General features: G+C 28.2%; 1 protein-coding gene across 2 annotated transcripts; it reads left to right on the top strand.

Moving 5' to 3' along the window:
- The first annotated feature begins 258 nt into the window (after nt 1-258).
- LOC113377768 (myotubularin-related protein 3) lies at nt 259-16,353 on the top strand. 2 transcript variants are annotated; one of them, XR_003367115.1, is made up of 19 exons: nt 259-474; nt 1,687-1,811; nt 2,205-2,400; nt 2,930-3,185; nt 6,055-6,233; nt 6,603-6,754; nt 8,001-8,176; nt 8,497-8,684; nt 11,014-11,209; nt 11,496-11,684; nt 11,752-12,040; nt 12,163-12,277; nt 12,352-12,794; nt 12,869-13,094; nt 13,228-13,405; nt 13,575-13,715; nt 15,655-15,841; nt 16,068-16,182; nt 16,245-16,258. XR_003367115.1 is itself a non-coding variant. In XM_026618189.1 (19 exons), exons 2-19 carry the CDS (start codon nt 1,706-1,708, stop codon nt 16,323-16,325), a joined length of 3,417 nt encoding a protein of 1,138 aa, XP_026473974.1. In that variant the 5' UTR covers nt 261-474; nt 1,687-1,705; the 3' UTR covers nt 16,326-16,353. The 2 variants fall into 2 exon arrangements, 1 of the variants encoding a protein (XP_026473974.1); XM_026618189.1 differs by having other exon boundaries at nt 261-474; nt 15,655-15,845; nt 16,245-16,353.
- The last annotated feature ends 906 nt before the right edge of the window (nt 16,354-17,259 follow it).

Here is a 17,259-nt window from a genome sequence, read left to right as displayed (position 1 = left end):
TGAAGAAAAGATATGAGAAATTTGTAAAATTTTCAGTTTGCAACGTTCCTGATATCATAAATAAATGTACATGGTTCCTTCCTGCATGGTTCCTGCCATGTTCCTGCTGCAGTACTGTCAAAATATGGCGTCTTTCATCTAGGGTCGAAACCATGTCGAAACCTTGTTGTCATCACCGGATGGTCACCGGCTTTAAGAAAATACATAATTTGTCATGTGGTAACACCGTGCGACGTATAAACAGCAATGAGAATTGAGAAGTGACAATCAAATCAATGACAATATAAGACAATGTTTGTCATGTATATTGGGTGTTACGTGTGATTGTACTGAATTAATTCCCGTGTTGCTTTATATATTTTTTATCTAAGATTTTGACTGGAAAATTTGCACGTAATATATACTTTGTTGACCAGTGGAAACTAAAGATGTGCGAATAATTTAAGTGTTCGGTTTTACCACTAGCGGAGATTGGTGAGAACATTTTTTGCATTTGTTTATAATTTTGACGGATCATTATTTACAAACACATTTTCTTGAGTAATAAGAAGCTATGCGATATATTTTTGCAATATTTTGTGGCCGCGTATATAGAACACGGTAGTGGTTTTTATATGGCTATGTTGAACAGATGGAACCATAGTAAAGAGAAAAACTTTTACTTTATTTATTATATGTTGAACATTAGAACTTATTAATGTTTGTACAGATATAATCTTATTGCTATATTGATAATATTCAGATTGTTCCATATTTATCTAAACAAATTTATATTATATTTGATTGTTTTGAGTTATTTTATTCAAGGTCGTGTTGTTGACATTTCTAAATCATGCTCATTATAATTTTAAACTCTTTGGCGTATTTGTAAAGAATTATTACAGCAAAAATAAAGAAACTGGTTTATTTAACATGTTGCTAATTGGCTAAATCAGATGGTAATGTCATTTTTTGGTGCAAACATTTATTGCACTGAATTTTGAATCATATGTAAATGTGTGTGCATACATATATATAATTTTTCAAACAATTGATAATAAATATGTTTTTATGAAATCTATTATAAACTATGATACGTTAAGAAATTGTAATTGTAAACAAATGGACACTATAATGATTATACGTATGCGGGGTATTGCTCATATTACAATTGCGTTTAGGTATAATTTTTTATTGTGCGGGGTAAATTGCCTCTGAAACAAAACTAAGCAGCTTTATTATATTTTTCAATACATTTTATGTAAATAAAAAAACGTTTTTTAAACTTCAAAAATGTGAAAGTACTACTTTTGTTGTCTACTTTTTGAAAACCCTTCAAAATTAATGTTATTTTTTACATTTGTTCAAAATAAAATATGTTTACTATCAATATATTCGAATGTCAAGTACGCTAATTTCTAAAATTGCGCAATCAAAAATTTGCAAAAAATTAAATGTCAATCTTATTCATTTGAGAAATAATTGATATGAAGTTTATACATAAAAATATGTTACATTTCTCAAGAGGTGATTATTGTTGGCTATGCAATGTTATAGATTTCAAAAGAACCTTTGTTTAGCAAGCAGGCAGTTGTAAATTATTTTTCTTACACATGATTTTTAAATGTATTTAATAATTTATATATTTATAAAATGCAACAATTTCTTTTTATGAATGATGATTATAATAAAATTATTTTTCAATAGAATCCACACAATTGAAGACATGGAAGGAGAACATCCTTCTTTGTGTGTGGTAAGCGCAAAGGAGTTATTCCCCATTGGTGCCGTCTCTCTGGAAGAACCAGAGTTACAAGTACCATTTACACCATGTAAGTTTATTTATAAACTCGGGATTATTATACATAAAATAAAAAATAAACCATTCAACAAGTAGTATTTTATGAACTATTATTTGAAATTGTATATAATTTTAACAAATTGATTTTTAATTTAATTAATTAATTTATCACTGTAGTATCGAATAAATATTTTGTAGACTGTGAAATATTCTTGCAAATCATTTGAATCAAATTCTTCAATACTGAATCATTCATATTTCCTATCTGTATTAACTGGTTTCAAACTTCTACTTTTCAGAATTATCTTGTTTATGTGCTATGTATATATTAAATATGCACTGCTGAACTTTATATAATAATAATTATTTGTTTTTAATACTATACTATCAATAATTTTTCTATATATCTTTTTAACAATTGCAGTATATGGTGAATCTGTTAGAAATGTGGGTCGTACACAAGATGGGTTAATTACCTTATCTAATTATCGTGTACATATATCTGAGAAGACATATGCAGGCTCAGAAGAACGTAGCCTACCTCTTGGACTTATTGATTTAGTAGAAGTGCGGGATATGTTCCAAATGATAGTTTACTGTAAAGATGCTCGTGTTGTAAAGTAAGTAACATATGTAAACACGTTATTTTCAAAACTATCGAAAAAATTCAAACATTTGAATTTATATATATATATATATATATATATATATACATATACATATACACACACACACAGTAGAACCTCGTTTATCTGCACCTCAGTTTTACGAATTCGCGATTATTCGGACTACCAACCGCGACCGATTTATATGTAGGTATGTATATACATATATATACATACCTAAAATTCAAATTTTTGCATGATTAATGCTGCAGTTTAGTATATGTATGTAATGTTGTAATCTAAGAAAATATATATGTATATATACATAAGAAAGTTTCAAATTTCTAATAAACATTATTTTTGCTGATTTCTATGTATGTATTAGTAATTTTTCATAAATACACAACATTATTGTTTATACATTCGATTATCCAGATGTTAGATTATCCGATTATCAGAATAAATATACACACATATATATATATATATATATATATATATATATATATACAGAAATAATTAAAATCATTTATTTTTCAAATAGGTGTTCATTTGATTCAAATGAACAATGTGCTGATTGGCACAGACGTATTACGTCAGCCATCAATCCACCATCAAATCTAGAAGGTTATTTTGCCTTCCCATTTCATGCATGGGTGGCGCATGTAATACGACAACAAAAACAAGGCGATCTTTCACATACAGAAGTTCCTGCTACACAGTATAATGAAACTTTAAACGAATGGCTGCCTATGCTAAAGCGTGCGAGTCGGTTTTCAAATGATGATTTTCAGGATGAGGCAAGTAGTCATATAATATTATGTATATTTTTAAAACTAATAGAATTCAGGCCTTGAGGGCATTTTCTTTTTTGTCATGTCATTCTGGTCAAAAGAGATTTTTTTATGATTTTATCAATATATATATATATATATATATATATATATATATATATATATATATATATATATATATAGGGGCGTATCAGCAGTATCAAAAATACGGCGCCCCCGAGAAAAGAGGGCTCCCAACGAGCGCACTAATTCAGATTATACATTCTTCATCGAAAATTTGAATTTGGATTTTTTGTATTTATATTTATATCGTTTTTTGTTTGTTGTTGATACTACTTGTATTGTGTGCATGATGTGTAAGTTTAATAGTTAGATTTTGATAAATATGATCAACTAAATCATTTTCATGAAAATCTGCAGATTTCTTTCTTTCATTGTTTAAAAATGTAAGTTTCTGTTCTGAAACTTTACAACACGCCAGTAATGACTTACAAAAAAACTAGCAAAAGTAATCTTTCGAAGAGACTGCGAATTAACAATAATAGTTTGTTGAAGAAGTAGAAATAATTTGCAAAAAAGATGGATTGCAATAACTATTTTAAAGAACAAAATACAAAAGATAATGAAGCATTATTATCACAAGATGAGAGAATTTTCAAAAATTTTTGCTCCTAATATTGCCTTAGATAGTGCGCAATTCAATCAAAGTTTTGTATGTAAATAGCATGGGAAAATTTTCAAAATTTTTTAGATATAACTTAGCGAACAAATGAATAAGTTTTATTCAAAATTCGACGCTCTCAAAACAAATTATAAAAATCTGTTTTGCAGAGCGTCGATTTTTAAATAAAACATGACACGAATTGTCGAAGATGCGACTCGTTTGCTTTTTTATACGAGCAAAATTTATGATACGAGCCGCTAAAAGAGCGATGCCGATAGTCACCAAGCAACGAGCCGCCTCTAGCGCATTCGAGAACGTGCAAGTGAGAGGCGTAACGTAAACTTATGGCGGTGCGAATGAAACATATTCATCTAATATTTCTAGTAAGAAAGATTATCGTATGTTAAGTCACATTTAACTATCATACAAGTTTTAAAGTAAATTATTTTAGAGTTAAAAATTTCAATTCGTTAATATTAATTGTGGATAAAAATCAGAGTTGTTAGATGAAACATGTCTAACTAATTTTTGAAATATAATAAGTGTAAGAAAAATAAAACGATGTTCATTGGATAGTTTTTTCAAACACAAAAACTAATATAATATAATATAATATAACCATAATTAGTTATTTTTTATTCAGTAAATTGCTCTATTTTTGCAGAATATGTATGTTATCTGAGCAATAAATGTTTTATTTCATTTCATTAATGATAAAAACACTGTGCAGTAACGAATTAATGGCATTTCACGGTATTAATACAGTTTATTTGTTTGGAGATATGTGAGATTCGACATGAGTTTGGTTTCTGAACGAATTAAGCTCGTAAGGCGGGGTACCATTGTATATATGTTGTTATTTTGTAATGTGTAACGAATATTAAATGTTAAATATGAACACACTGCGCTCAGTTTCTTTGCACACACCTTAATTTATAAATTATAGTCGTTTCTAGATCATGGTATGCCTAATCTTTAGTGCAATTTCGAACACATTATTAAATTTTTATTATAAATGGTATTTATTTTTTTAAACAAAACACCAACTTTATCTTTCAATGCTTGACACTGTACTAAATGAGTGTAGTGTATTTTATGTTTACCATTCGAAAAAAAAGTGCATAATTCACGGTATATGAAATAGAAAATAGTTGCAAAGCAGTACACATACAATTAAACATATATATGTAGTTTATATACAACCATGCATATGTTAGCCTTACTTATAATGTAATGTAATATTTCAACTCTAGTTTTGTCTTTGTAATATTTTTGTTGCTGATTTTGTGATAAATTTACATATTTCTTTTTATAATTTTTGGTAGCTTTGTTCTGCTGAGGAAGAGACAATTTTTTTTTGCTTATTTGGATAATAAAAATGTTAAGTTTAATTCACATATTTATCACCATCTGAAAAATAATTATATATATATATATATATATATATATATATATATATATATATAATAAATGTATTCTGAGTGTATAGATAGTTATTAATTTGGAAATATGAACAAACAATACTCTTTTTTGTACGAATATATTAAATAATAATTATACAAACGTTTCGAGACTAGGTTTGTCTCATCATCAGTGTGTTATAATTTAAAATCTAAAATATGCAAACCTAAATTAGCATTATGTGTTATCTGTTCTCGAAACGTTTGTAAAATTATTATTTAATAAATTAGTGCAAAAAAGAATGTTGTGTGTTCATATTCCTAAATAAATATATATATATATATATATATATGTAATATTATTTATAATGATTTCTAATATTATTTATAATTTTTTTTTTTCTAATCCTTTTTCAACCTTTTTTTTTATAATATTTTGTATTTTAACTTTACCCGGCGCGGTTCAGCCGGAAGGGAGAACGGTCGGCAACGTTTACCACGTACCACACCTTTGTTCAAAATATTTCAACAAGTTTCATTAAAGTCATGTTTAACCATATTTCATTAAGACTAATTTTATTTTTTAACTTTATTGTTTATTTTTTGACTTTAATACTGTTGATCACACAGATCATTCAATCAATGCACAGACAATTCAAATTCTAGTGCCGACCCTCGTCAAACAAAAAGTTCACTGTCGGTTTCTATGGACCAACCCCCAGCTCAACGTTGTTGACTACATAAATTAATGTTGTCGATTTTTTGAACAATGAAATACATTCATATTTGATTACATGAATTAATCTTTTAGGTGGACAGACTTCAATTTGATTTACGCGGTGCATGGCGCATATCGAAAGCTAATTCTGATCATTTACTTTGCCAATCCTACCCAAGACAACTTCTGGTTCCTGCATGCATATCAGATGATACATTGGAAACTGTCGCCAAATTCAGAAGTTCACGTCGAATTCCTGCTGTGGTTTGGAGGTACTGCTTCAATTTATCTACAAATAGATTTATGTGCTATATGTCTATATAATTGATAGTTCAATTACATTTTCATAGTTTTTTTTATTGTTTACGGTTAACATGAAAATCAAATGAAACTAGTACAGCGACACAAATAGTTTGATATAGATACATATGATGAAGATTGTGTGCTGTTAGTAGTAATAGCAGATGAAATTTGGTCCGGTTTAAAATAAATTTTTGTTTTTCATGTTTTTGGCGAAGTTTGTTTGTTTCATTATTTCTACTTGCAAAATGCAGAGCCAGCCTATGATATTAATCTATTGTTGAACATTTGTCAGATATGAAGGAAGACTTTGAAGTATATTAAATTTTTTGCAATTTTAGGCACCGAGGCAATGGTGCAGTGATTGCAAGATGCAGTCAACCGGAAGTTGGTTGGCTGGGGTGGCGTTCTTCAGAAGATGAAGAACTTATGAAAGCTGTGGCTGATGCTTGTGCATTTGACCATGGACATTGGGTTAACAATAGTAACCAAGGTAACAACTAATTTTACAAATATAATTTAAAGTGGTATTTTAGACAAACTTAAAAATATGTGAAGACAGAAACCATAAAACCAGAATGGTAATTTATATGTAATATTTCCAGGGTACAAAATAAAAAAATCAAACATGCAAAAAAAAGTTTTAAAATGTTTTGATTAAATATTTTAAGGCTTAGAGAGGCAAATGTTTGATGAACTTTCGCTCTTAAAAATTATAATTTGTTTGTAATTCTTAAAAATTTGTAATTCTTAAATCTTGGCTAAGATATTTCCATCAATGTGATATGTTTCCAGTGTTTGTTGATGCTTTTTTTTAACTCTCAAAATTCACAAAATTCTATCTATATATATATATACAGTGGTGTTGTCAAGTCGGAACGTGCTGGCAAAAAAAAACATTTTTAAAAACCTGTACTTACAGAAAATGATTTGATATGAGAAAAAATGATTTTGAAGTGATAATTTATAATTTAACTATTTTTTATTAAGCATTTCTATTATTATGATAAACATACATATATATGCACAAAATAGGTTTTGTAATGATTTTTCTTTCCTTTTCGAACGGAACCTGAACAAACATGAGAACCGATTTCTTAATTTTAGCGTTCCCGTAAAGAAAATTATTAGTGCAACACCACTTTATATATGTATATATATATATATATATATATATATATATTATGTTTATATTGAGGATTTTTTTTTTTAGATGTTGAAACATATTGAATTGTTTAAAACAGCCAATGCGTCGAATAGAAGTTTATTTTAAAAATTTTGTATACGTTTTGAGACTAGATGTATCTCATCATTCAGCTAAAAGAAACTTACAATATAAGGAAAAGTTTAAGAATTAAAAATATTACATTAGAAAAATTAATTAAAAGAACCAAATTATACACACCAGATCAGGAAAAAACACATGTTATTATCACCACTAACACAACAATCACATGTTACTACTGTAGGAAAACAATAATAATTTTAAAAATGTCAAATATATATATATATATATATATATATATATATTTGTAATATTTTTGCAGCCCAACTGTCGAATTAAAAAAAGATTAAAAATTAAAATTACAAAAATTTGTATCAACGTCGACAAAACTATCATATATATATATATATATATATATATATATATATATATATTTATATATATAATAATTTATTATTATTATATTATTCCAATTGAAAATATCTGTTTGAATTTAACTATTGAAAAACAATAGTTCGTGAAAATGCTGCCAATTCAACAGTAACAAACCGTGTAAATGGGGATGTTAGTCATTATACGAATGGTGTTGGTTATGATGAAAGCAATTCGAAAAGTGGGACACCACCTCCTTCCAGTCCTGATGCAACTCATGTTGAAGGCCTTCAACAAGTATCCCTTCAACAAGTTAAGGTAAAAATGTTTAATCACAGAAATATTAGGTTATTTTGGCGCAATGTATATTTTAAGGGCAATTTTTATTTACATTTTGTTGTACTGTAATACAATTATTATAATATTTGATTGTAATTGCTTTAGTATTCAGTGTTAGGTGAACTGATCATCTACATTCCAAACATAAATACAACATTTATAAAACTATTTAATATTGAAACCATAATTGAAATTTATTTACTCTCTTATGAAACATTAACCTGTCAATTATATTACTGTAATTAAGTAAATTGTTTTTTTATAAGCTATTATTTATTATATTCATTGATCCATTGTAGAAAGTGTTAATTGTGGATGCTCGTTCTTATACATCGGCTGTAACCAATAGAGCACGAGGTGGTGGTTGTGAATGCCCTGAATATTATAACGCTGAGATCCAGTTTATGTCATTGGGGAACATACATGTCATACGAAAGAGTTTTATGTCTCTTAGGAATTTATGTGCAATGCCTGCAGATTGCGCTAAGTAAGTAGAAAATATATTAATATCAGAATGAATTGAAATATATTCTTTATTAATTAATTTATATTAGCCAAACATACAATGTTTGTATGTTACTTACAAAATTTGTAACATTTGGAAAGTGTATCCATTTTTTTTTATGAAATTCTGAAGTATTGGAGTGGTTTTCGTATACAGACTCGACTAAAAATATCCTTCTATTGCTCTGGATAACCTGATATCATGCAGTAGCGATATCAATTTTTACTTGAAAATGTAGATTAAAAATATGTTTCCAATTTGAATTTGAATGAAAATAGCTCATTTTAGCACTGCGATGTGAAATGGCAACGGCAAGTTGATGTTTAACTCAGGTTATGGAATTATATATATATATATATATATATATATATATATATATATATATATATATATATATATATATATATATATATATATATATATATATATATATATATATATATATATATATATATATACGAGGTGTGTTCAAAAAGTACCCGGAATTACTAATAATTAAATTTCGCGGGTCTGGAGTGTCTGATTGTCAAAAATTTTTTTTTATTGTGTTGGTATACATGCCCCTAAAGTATGATGAAATTTTCAGCTATATTCACTGTTTACTTTGTCTGTGGTAGTCGCTAAGGTTCGACGTGTTTTTCTGAGCTCGGCGATTTTTACAATGGAAGAATTAAAAAAGTCAAAGAATTTGTATTAAATTTTGCGTAAAAAATGAAATAAAGTGTTGCAAAGTGCAAAAATTCACCAGATATGGCTCCGTGTGACTTTTTCCTATTCCCAAAGTTGAAGAGACCCATGAAAGGACGGCGGTTTTCCTCGATTGAAGAAAATCGCTGAGTGCTCAAGGACATATCAAAAAGTGAATATCAAGGGTGCTTCGAAAATTGGAAAAAACGCTGGCATAAGTGTATTATATCTGGGGGGGACTACTTTGAAGGGGACCACATTAATGTAGACGAATAAATAAATATTTTTACGAAAAAACGAAAATTCCGGGTACTTTTTGAACAGACCTCGTATATATATATATATATATATATATATATATTAGAGATGGGTAACTCACTCCGGAGTTATCACTCCGATACAACTCTTTCCTCGGAGTGAATCCGAGTGGAGTTGTTTCACAGGATTTGTCATATCCGACTTTCTTAAACTGGTATTAAATCTGTTAACTCGTACAGGCATTTAGTGTTTTTGTCGTTTTTGCTTTGGGAAGGAAACGGTCACTTTGTTGTCTCGCAGGCAGTTTTACGGCCTTTTTTAGGTATAAAAGTCAAATTAAATACCATTGTGTATTTTCCAGAAAATACAAAAATGTTACTTTAAAGATACAGAACAATGAAATTGTATTCGTGAATAACTCAAATGTATAATTTATTGAATAGTAAGAGGTCATATTTCTAACTACGACAATCGTTGTCCGTAAATATACCGAAAAATATACGAAACGAAATACATTTATTAAATCTTGTTTTTCCATAGCCTGAAATAACAACACTTTAGAGTACAAAATTTATCAGTGATATCATTAGTATTTAAGCAGTAAAAAATATTCAGTATTATATTATTACTTTTACACAATTATATAATTATGTAAAAGTAATAATATGCTAATCGAACTACGCGATATAATATTAATTCTCAAATGGAAATAGCAGAAGAAAAATTTTGAAAGCAGAAGTATTATGTTTTGCTTTTATTACGAAGTTTGCTACATAATTTTTATATAAAATTAATCCAAAAAATCAATTATTTTCTCATCAAACGGAAATCATTAAATTGAATTTGATTCTCAATTTTTGCGTTTTTACTTTGGTCAACACTGCTAAAAATGATAAACACTGAGTCCATCATCTGGTCGACCAAAAAATTTTACAATTCGTCATTTATTCGTGAATTTTTTAGAAAAATTATTTTATTGATAATTATTCATAAATTTTTATTTAAAATAATTAATGAGATTTGACAAATTCTTAGATACATAAACAGCATACTATAGAACACATTTGTTTCGAGTATTTCGGTTTCAAAATTGTCGGAGTCGTGGAGTTGTTTAGCGGATATAACTCCCCCATGAAGCGGAGTCAAATCCGAGTCGATCCGGCTTCGGATATAATAAGCCCATCTCTATATATATATATATATATATATATATATATATATATATATATATATATATACTGGTACTAGGGACTTCAGCGCTCGCATGCCATTTTTTTCTAGCACCCCTTCCTCTATTTTTTTCTGTCATCATTCAAATTATGTAAAGTACGTTAATTTTTTTAATTACCTTTTATTATGTATTTAGTTGGTTAACATTACTGGAACGCACACACTGGCTTCAACATCTTTCTGGATTGATGCGTGCCAGTTTAACAGTTGTTAAAGCTGTTCATAATGCCGGTAGGCCAGTGTTGGTCCATTGTTCTGATGGATGGGATCGTACGCCACAGATAGTTGCCACTGCGCAACTTTGTTTAGACCCATATTACCGAACCAGAGAAGTGAGCAAAATTTAATATAAATTTTACTTATTACTTATAATAGTCATAATAATAAATGTATGTGAAATAAATTTTAAATTAGAATTGTGATTACTATTCAGTGATTGATGGTCCACATAGTTTTGAATGCATGTGCATTTGAAAAAATTCAAACGTCACATTTTTTATAACTTTAAGTATTTTTTTCATTGGAAGAATGTGCTATATAGCTTAAATTATGGTTGTATTAACTGTAATTAGTTAATGCTTTAAAGTGACCCATCAGTATAATGAAATTCATTTACAGGGTTTTCGCACATTGGTGGAAAGAGAATGGCTAAGTTTTGGTCACAAGTTTGCTGATAGAGGAGGTCACCAGCCTGGTTCAATCCCAGATTTAAATGAACGTTGTCCAGTATTTTTACAGTGGCTAGATGTTGTTCATCAGCTAGTTAGACAATTTCCTTGTAGTTTTGAATTTTCAATGCCTTATCTTGTAAGTAATTACTTGTTTTTATTACAGAAAATTCAAAGATAGGTAACATTATATAATTTTTTTACAGATTAAACTGGCCCAACATTCTCATAGTTGCTTATTTGGCACCTTCTTGTGTAATAGTGATAGAGAGAGATCAAAGTATAGTATATATGAGAGAACATTTTCAGTGTGGGCATTTCTAGCAAATCCTGCATTTCGCAATCATTTGTATACTGGACAACGTGAATCTGTACTTTGGCCACAGCATAATGTCAGAGATTTAGTTCTCTGGGCTGAAGTTTATTTAAGTGGACAAGATGGGTGCAGGAGTGATTCCTCTGCAAATCAAGGTTTAGATTTAGATGTTGAAACGGGTATGTCATATGAAAATTGTCTTTTAGTGGCAAATTTTATTTTTATTAAAAATAGTCTGAAATAACTATATACAGTAAGTAAAGAACTTTCTCAAAGTAAATAATTTTTTGTTAATGTTTAGGTCTCATGACAAAAACAAGATCATATGGGGATCTTCTGACTGCTGGTGCAGCAACAATTTTACAAACGCCTTCAGTTAGACGCTCAAGTGATCCTAGTGTTTCTCTGGACACTATGTTAGAATCAAATAATTGAAAATAATAACAATATGTTGTATTACATAAAATTTATACAAGTATTTTAATTCTAGAAAAATGAGTGAAATCACACTAAATGATGAATCAATTGATGGTTCTGAAAAATGTGAATCAGAATCAGATTCATATGTATTGAGCTCGAAAGAGACTTCAAATTTTATAGACATCCAGTCACAGTATAATTACACAGATCATTATAAAATTGATGATGAATCAAATCCTAAGTTAGTAGACCTTAATAAAAGTAATAATTTGGAAAATGAAGCTGTGACAAATTCAGATAATTTTAATAATTTAGAGTACAACAGTTGCATTAACGACTTAAATAAAATACCAAATGGGCAGACAGTAAATATAGATTTAAGTATTGATAAATGTGATACAGATATTAAAGACAATATCTGCAATTCTTCAACTTGTGATAAATATGATATTTCAAATACTATAGAGAATTCTAATTCAGATCAAGGAGATCTTAATTTTAATGAAGGAGAATGTAAGTAATTTAAGTGTAAAAATTAAATTATACTCTTTTACATTTGAGGTAAAACAAAAACTTTCATGATTTAGGTGAAAAATCTAATGAAAGTGACGTATGTTCGAGCATTGTAAATTCAAAAATGTGTTTTCCATCAATAGAATCAAGCACAGATACATTAGTCCCTTCCCAACAATTCACATGTGACACTGGTCAAAGCACAGCACAAAATTGTATATTTCATAATAATGCAAATTCAAAAGAAGATGATGAAATTGCTTCACAAAAACCGATTTACTGCAGAAATTCAAAAAAAATGTATGTATATTACAAATAGTGCTATATATGGTTATTATGGTTTACGAATTGAAAAAATTGGGTTGATTATACAGAATATTAAATATACAAATAAATTATGGCATAATTTAATTAAACTGAATCTTAATTTTAGTGACTATTCAGGCGCACCTAGGGCTGCACAACTTCAAAATATAACGCCACTATCTATATCCCCAACAGTAGAGAATACACCACTTTGTTCTGCCGGAGCACTCGAAAAAGTTGATGGCTTGTGTCATGGTATTAGTGAAGAAGGATTAAGGCTTCAACAGCTTGTGTATGAACATAAGGTGGGGTTTTAAAAATTAGATTTAATTTTTCTGATCTATCTAATAATATTACTATACAATTAAAATTTAAGAATATTAAGTCACCATATGATTCAATGATCAGTATATGAATATTTTAAAATAAAGCATTCATAAAAATGCATTTTAAGCATATCAAATATTTTTCTAGTTACGAGAAGAAGCTTTGAAAAGAGAATTGAATGGAACTCGACAGGCATTAGTTAAACAAGAATGTCAACGATGTCATGGGTTACGTTTAGCGGATCTTAATGTATTACAATTTGGCGAAGAAAACCGACCAGAAGAAACGGTAATTTTTAACCAACTTTCAAAATGTATTAGAGAGAGAATTGAATCTGATTGGCATATTTACTTGAACATAATTTTGAAAGTTTATTTTGAAACTAAGATTGAAAAGAGAAAAAGTAATTTGGTGATTGTAAAAACGAAATTATCTTTAATATCAAATAGTTATATAAAATAATTAAATATTGCATACCTGCAATTTGGAAACTTCATATATTTTTTATATGAAATATTCTTTGATAGAAATGTAAATTCTTTTGACTCTACTTCTACCCTATGTAGGACATAAGATATTTTTTTAGAACTTGAACTATATATTACAATTTCAAAATATTAAATCAGTTATTTTATGCTTGCAAAATCAATATGCTTGTTTTTATTTAATTCAATGAGGATTTAAAATTTTAGAGTAAAGGTACTGATGAATGTGTAACACAGTGGGATATGAGCTGTCACTTTAGGATCGCATTTTCTCCTGAACCTTCACCCGAGAGGGGCAGGGTTAGTTAATGTTGTAATAACAATGTTATTACTAATAAGTGTGCTATTACGAAAGAAAATGTTTACCTAACTAACATGATAACGTGGTTAATATGATATTCCTTAGAAATTCATGAAGAATTGGTTCAATTCTGGCATGATTTTGTTAACTTAAATATGGGTTATTTTAATCAGTCATAATACAATATACATTTCTGGCAAAAGGCTATAATAATAAATATTTTCAGCACTTGGGATTCTTCGTATTCTTATGTTACCATCTCAATGGTTTTATGAATAAGAATGACGGCCATATTTTATGTGAAATTGGTTCAAGAATAAATACACACGCGCACACATACACAGACACATATATATATATATATATATATATATATATTTATATTAGCAGGGTGTTATGATGGCATTCTAAATACTATTTTCCTTTCTATATGCCACTTTAGCGGTACCTGCACTTTGAAACATATTTTCAAAGGTTTCTTATCACTTAATACAATTAATATAAGGAACATGAAACAGTGTTAGCAAGAAGGAATCAAGAAAGTGTTGAAATTACGAACACTGTCATCGATGTATTAAATTTCTTGTCCTCTTGATATTTTTAATGCAATTAATCATATAAAGTTATTACAACACACAGTACAATCTTTACATGAATTGTAGCCATTTTTTTTTATTTGGAACTTATTACGCATTTTAAAAGTAATTTTATATGGTCACTTTACTCATAATTTTTATAAAATTTATGAGTGCACTCTTCATTTATAAATTTTTTTTTTCTATATACAGTATAGCCTCGATTATCCGGACTTCAGTTATACGGATTCGCGATTATCCGGACTCCCAACCGCGACCAATTTATATGTATGTACATACCTACAATTCGAATTTTAGCATGATTAATGCTGCAATTTAGTACATGTATGTAATGTAATCGAAGAAAAAATATATGTACATGCATAAGGAAGTGTTAATTTTTTAATAAACATTGTTTTTCGTTGATATCTATGTATGTAATTGTTATTTTTAATAAATACACAACATTATTCATCATACATTGATTATCCGGATTTTCGATTATCCGAATGTCCATCGACAACAATTAGTCTGGTTAATTGAGGTTCTACTGTATACACATATGCTTATATAATTATATATTTCAGATGGAAAAAAACTGATAAAGTATTATTATGATTATTACTATTTATTATTTTTTAACATTATTTATATTATGTGTTTGACATGTTTAAATTGTTTTTGTATGAAATTAATAGTAGCTAGACGTTTTCTTGAATATAATATTTTATATTTGGCAGCTTTATTAATTCTAAGCTATTCATCAATAGGTTAATATATTTTGATATAATTAATTATTTGAAGAATACTTCTAATGTGTATTATGGAGTAACAAAATTTTCTAAAAATATATTCATATGTTTTAGAGCTCACTGACAGACAGTGTGTGTGCTTCAGCTGCTTCTGATTGTTCCTGGGAAGCAGTTGAAGAGCGAGTGGCTACAATTCATGGCATGTCAAATTCTGCAAGTGTGTTATGGGTTCCTGATCATGCGGTCTCACGTTGCACTGGATGTGATGGCCAATTCTGGATAGGCCGGCGGAAGCATCATTGCAGGTTATCCTATTATATTTTTTTTAGATGGCATAATTTATATTACCCATATATATATCCAATGCCAATGTGCCAATTGATTTAAGAAAATGTGCAGTAATTTCTCAAATTAGTGTATTTTAATTTTTGATTGAAATTTATTTATTTACTTATTTTTAAATCTAAATATTTCTAAATCCTTGTACTTATTTTTGATCTTGCTGACATTACATATTCTGTATGCAGAAGCTGTGGATGCATTTTCTGTGCTGACTGTGCTGAAAACTTTGCACCTTTACCGACTGAAAATTTATATAACCCTGTACGGCTTTGTAATCCTTGTTATCGTAAACAAGCTAAGGTAATAATAATTTTTTATATTTTGCGACATTTAAAAAAAAACTATATGTTTACCTCCTGTAGATACCTGAAGCCTGTAAACACGAAGCTAGTGACAATAGAACGACGTATTGTAGTAGGCAACTGGGAGCACCTATGAATTAAATATACTTTGTTTTGTATATATTGTACACAAATGATATTGCTATATTGAATAACAATATAAAATTAAATATATATATATATTTTTTAAATTAATTTCAATATTTAGATTTTAAAACATTAATATGCTTCATGTGTGTGAATTGACGTGAGCAATATATTTAAATTTGTGTTAAAATTTGGTTTCTATTAGTAATGGAGAATTTGTTTATTGAAAGGTTAAAATCACTATATCCAAATCCATTGTAATTGTAATTATTGTTAATTGCAATATTTTCACATTTGCATTCATTAGAGCGTTGATTCTAAAAATATCCAAATTATTAAAACCTGATCATTAAAACTTAGCTTACATATACATATATGTAACATATCATTAAAATCAATATGCACCTATATATATGGATATACATATATATATATATATATATATTAGGGTGGTCCTTAAAATGGTCATTTTCGAATTTCCTTGCTCCCAGGGGCTCAAATGGTTCCAAATAGATAAAAAACAATTTTCTGAAAGTTTTAGCTCTTAATATTATCGTTTAGATAGAGCGCAATTCAATCAAAGTTTTGTATGGAAATAGCATGGAAAAATTTTCAAAAATTTAAAAAATGTTTTTTAGATGTAATTTAGCGAACAAATGAATGAATAAAACTCATTCATTTGTCGCTAAGTTATACCTAAAACATTTTTTTTAAATTTTCAAAAATTTTTCCATGCTCTTCCCATACAAACTTTGATTGAATTGCGCTCTATCTAAACGTTAATATTAAGAGCTAAAACTTTCAGAGAATTGTTTTTTATCTATTTGAAACCATTTGAGCCCCTGGGAGCAAGGAAATTCGAAAATGACCATTTTAAGGACCACCCTAATATATATATATATATATATATATATATATATATATATATATTTATATATATTGTAGTTTA

The sequence above is a fragment of the Ctenocephalides felis genome, unplaced genomic scaffold (genome assembly GCF_003426905.1).
Source record: "Ctenocephalides felis isolate EL2017-DRISC unplaced genomic scaffold, ASM342690v1 CF-g0.4_SCAFFOLD_01886, whole genome shotgun sequence".
Taxonomy (NCBI): domain Eukaryota; kingdom Metazoa; phylum Arthropoda; class Insecta; order Siphonaptera; family Pulicidae; genus Ctenocephalides; species Ctenocephalides felis.
Note: the sequence above shows the minus strand (reverse complement) of the source record. Positions and strands in the feature narration are given on the sequence as shown.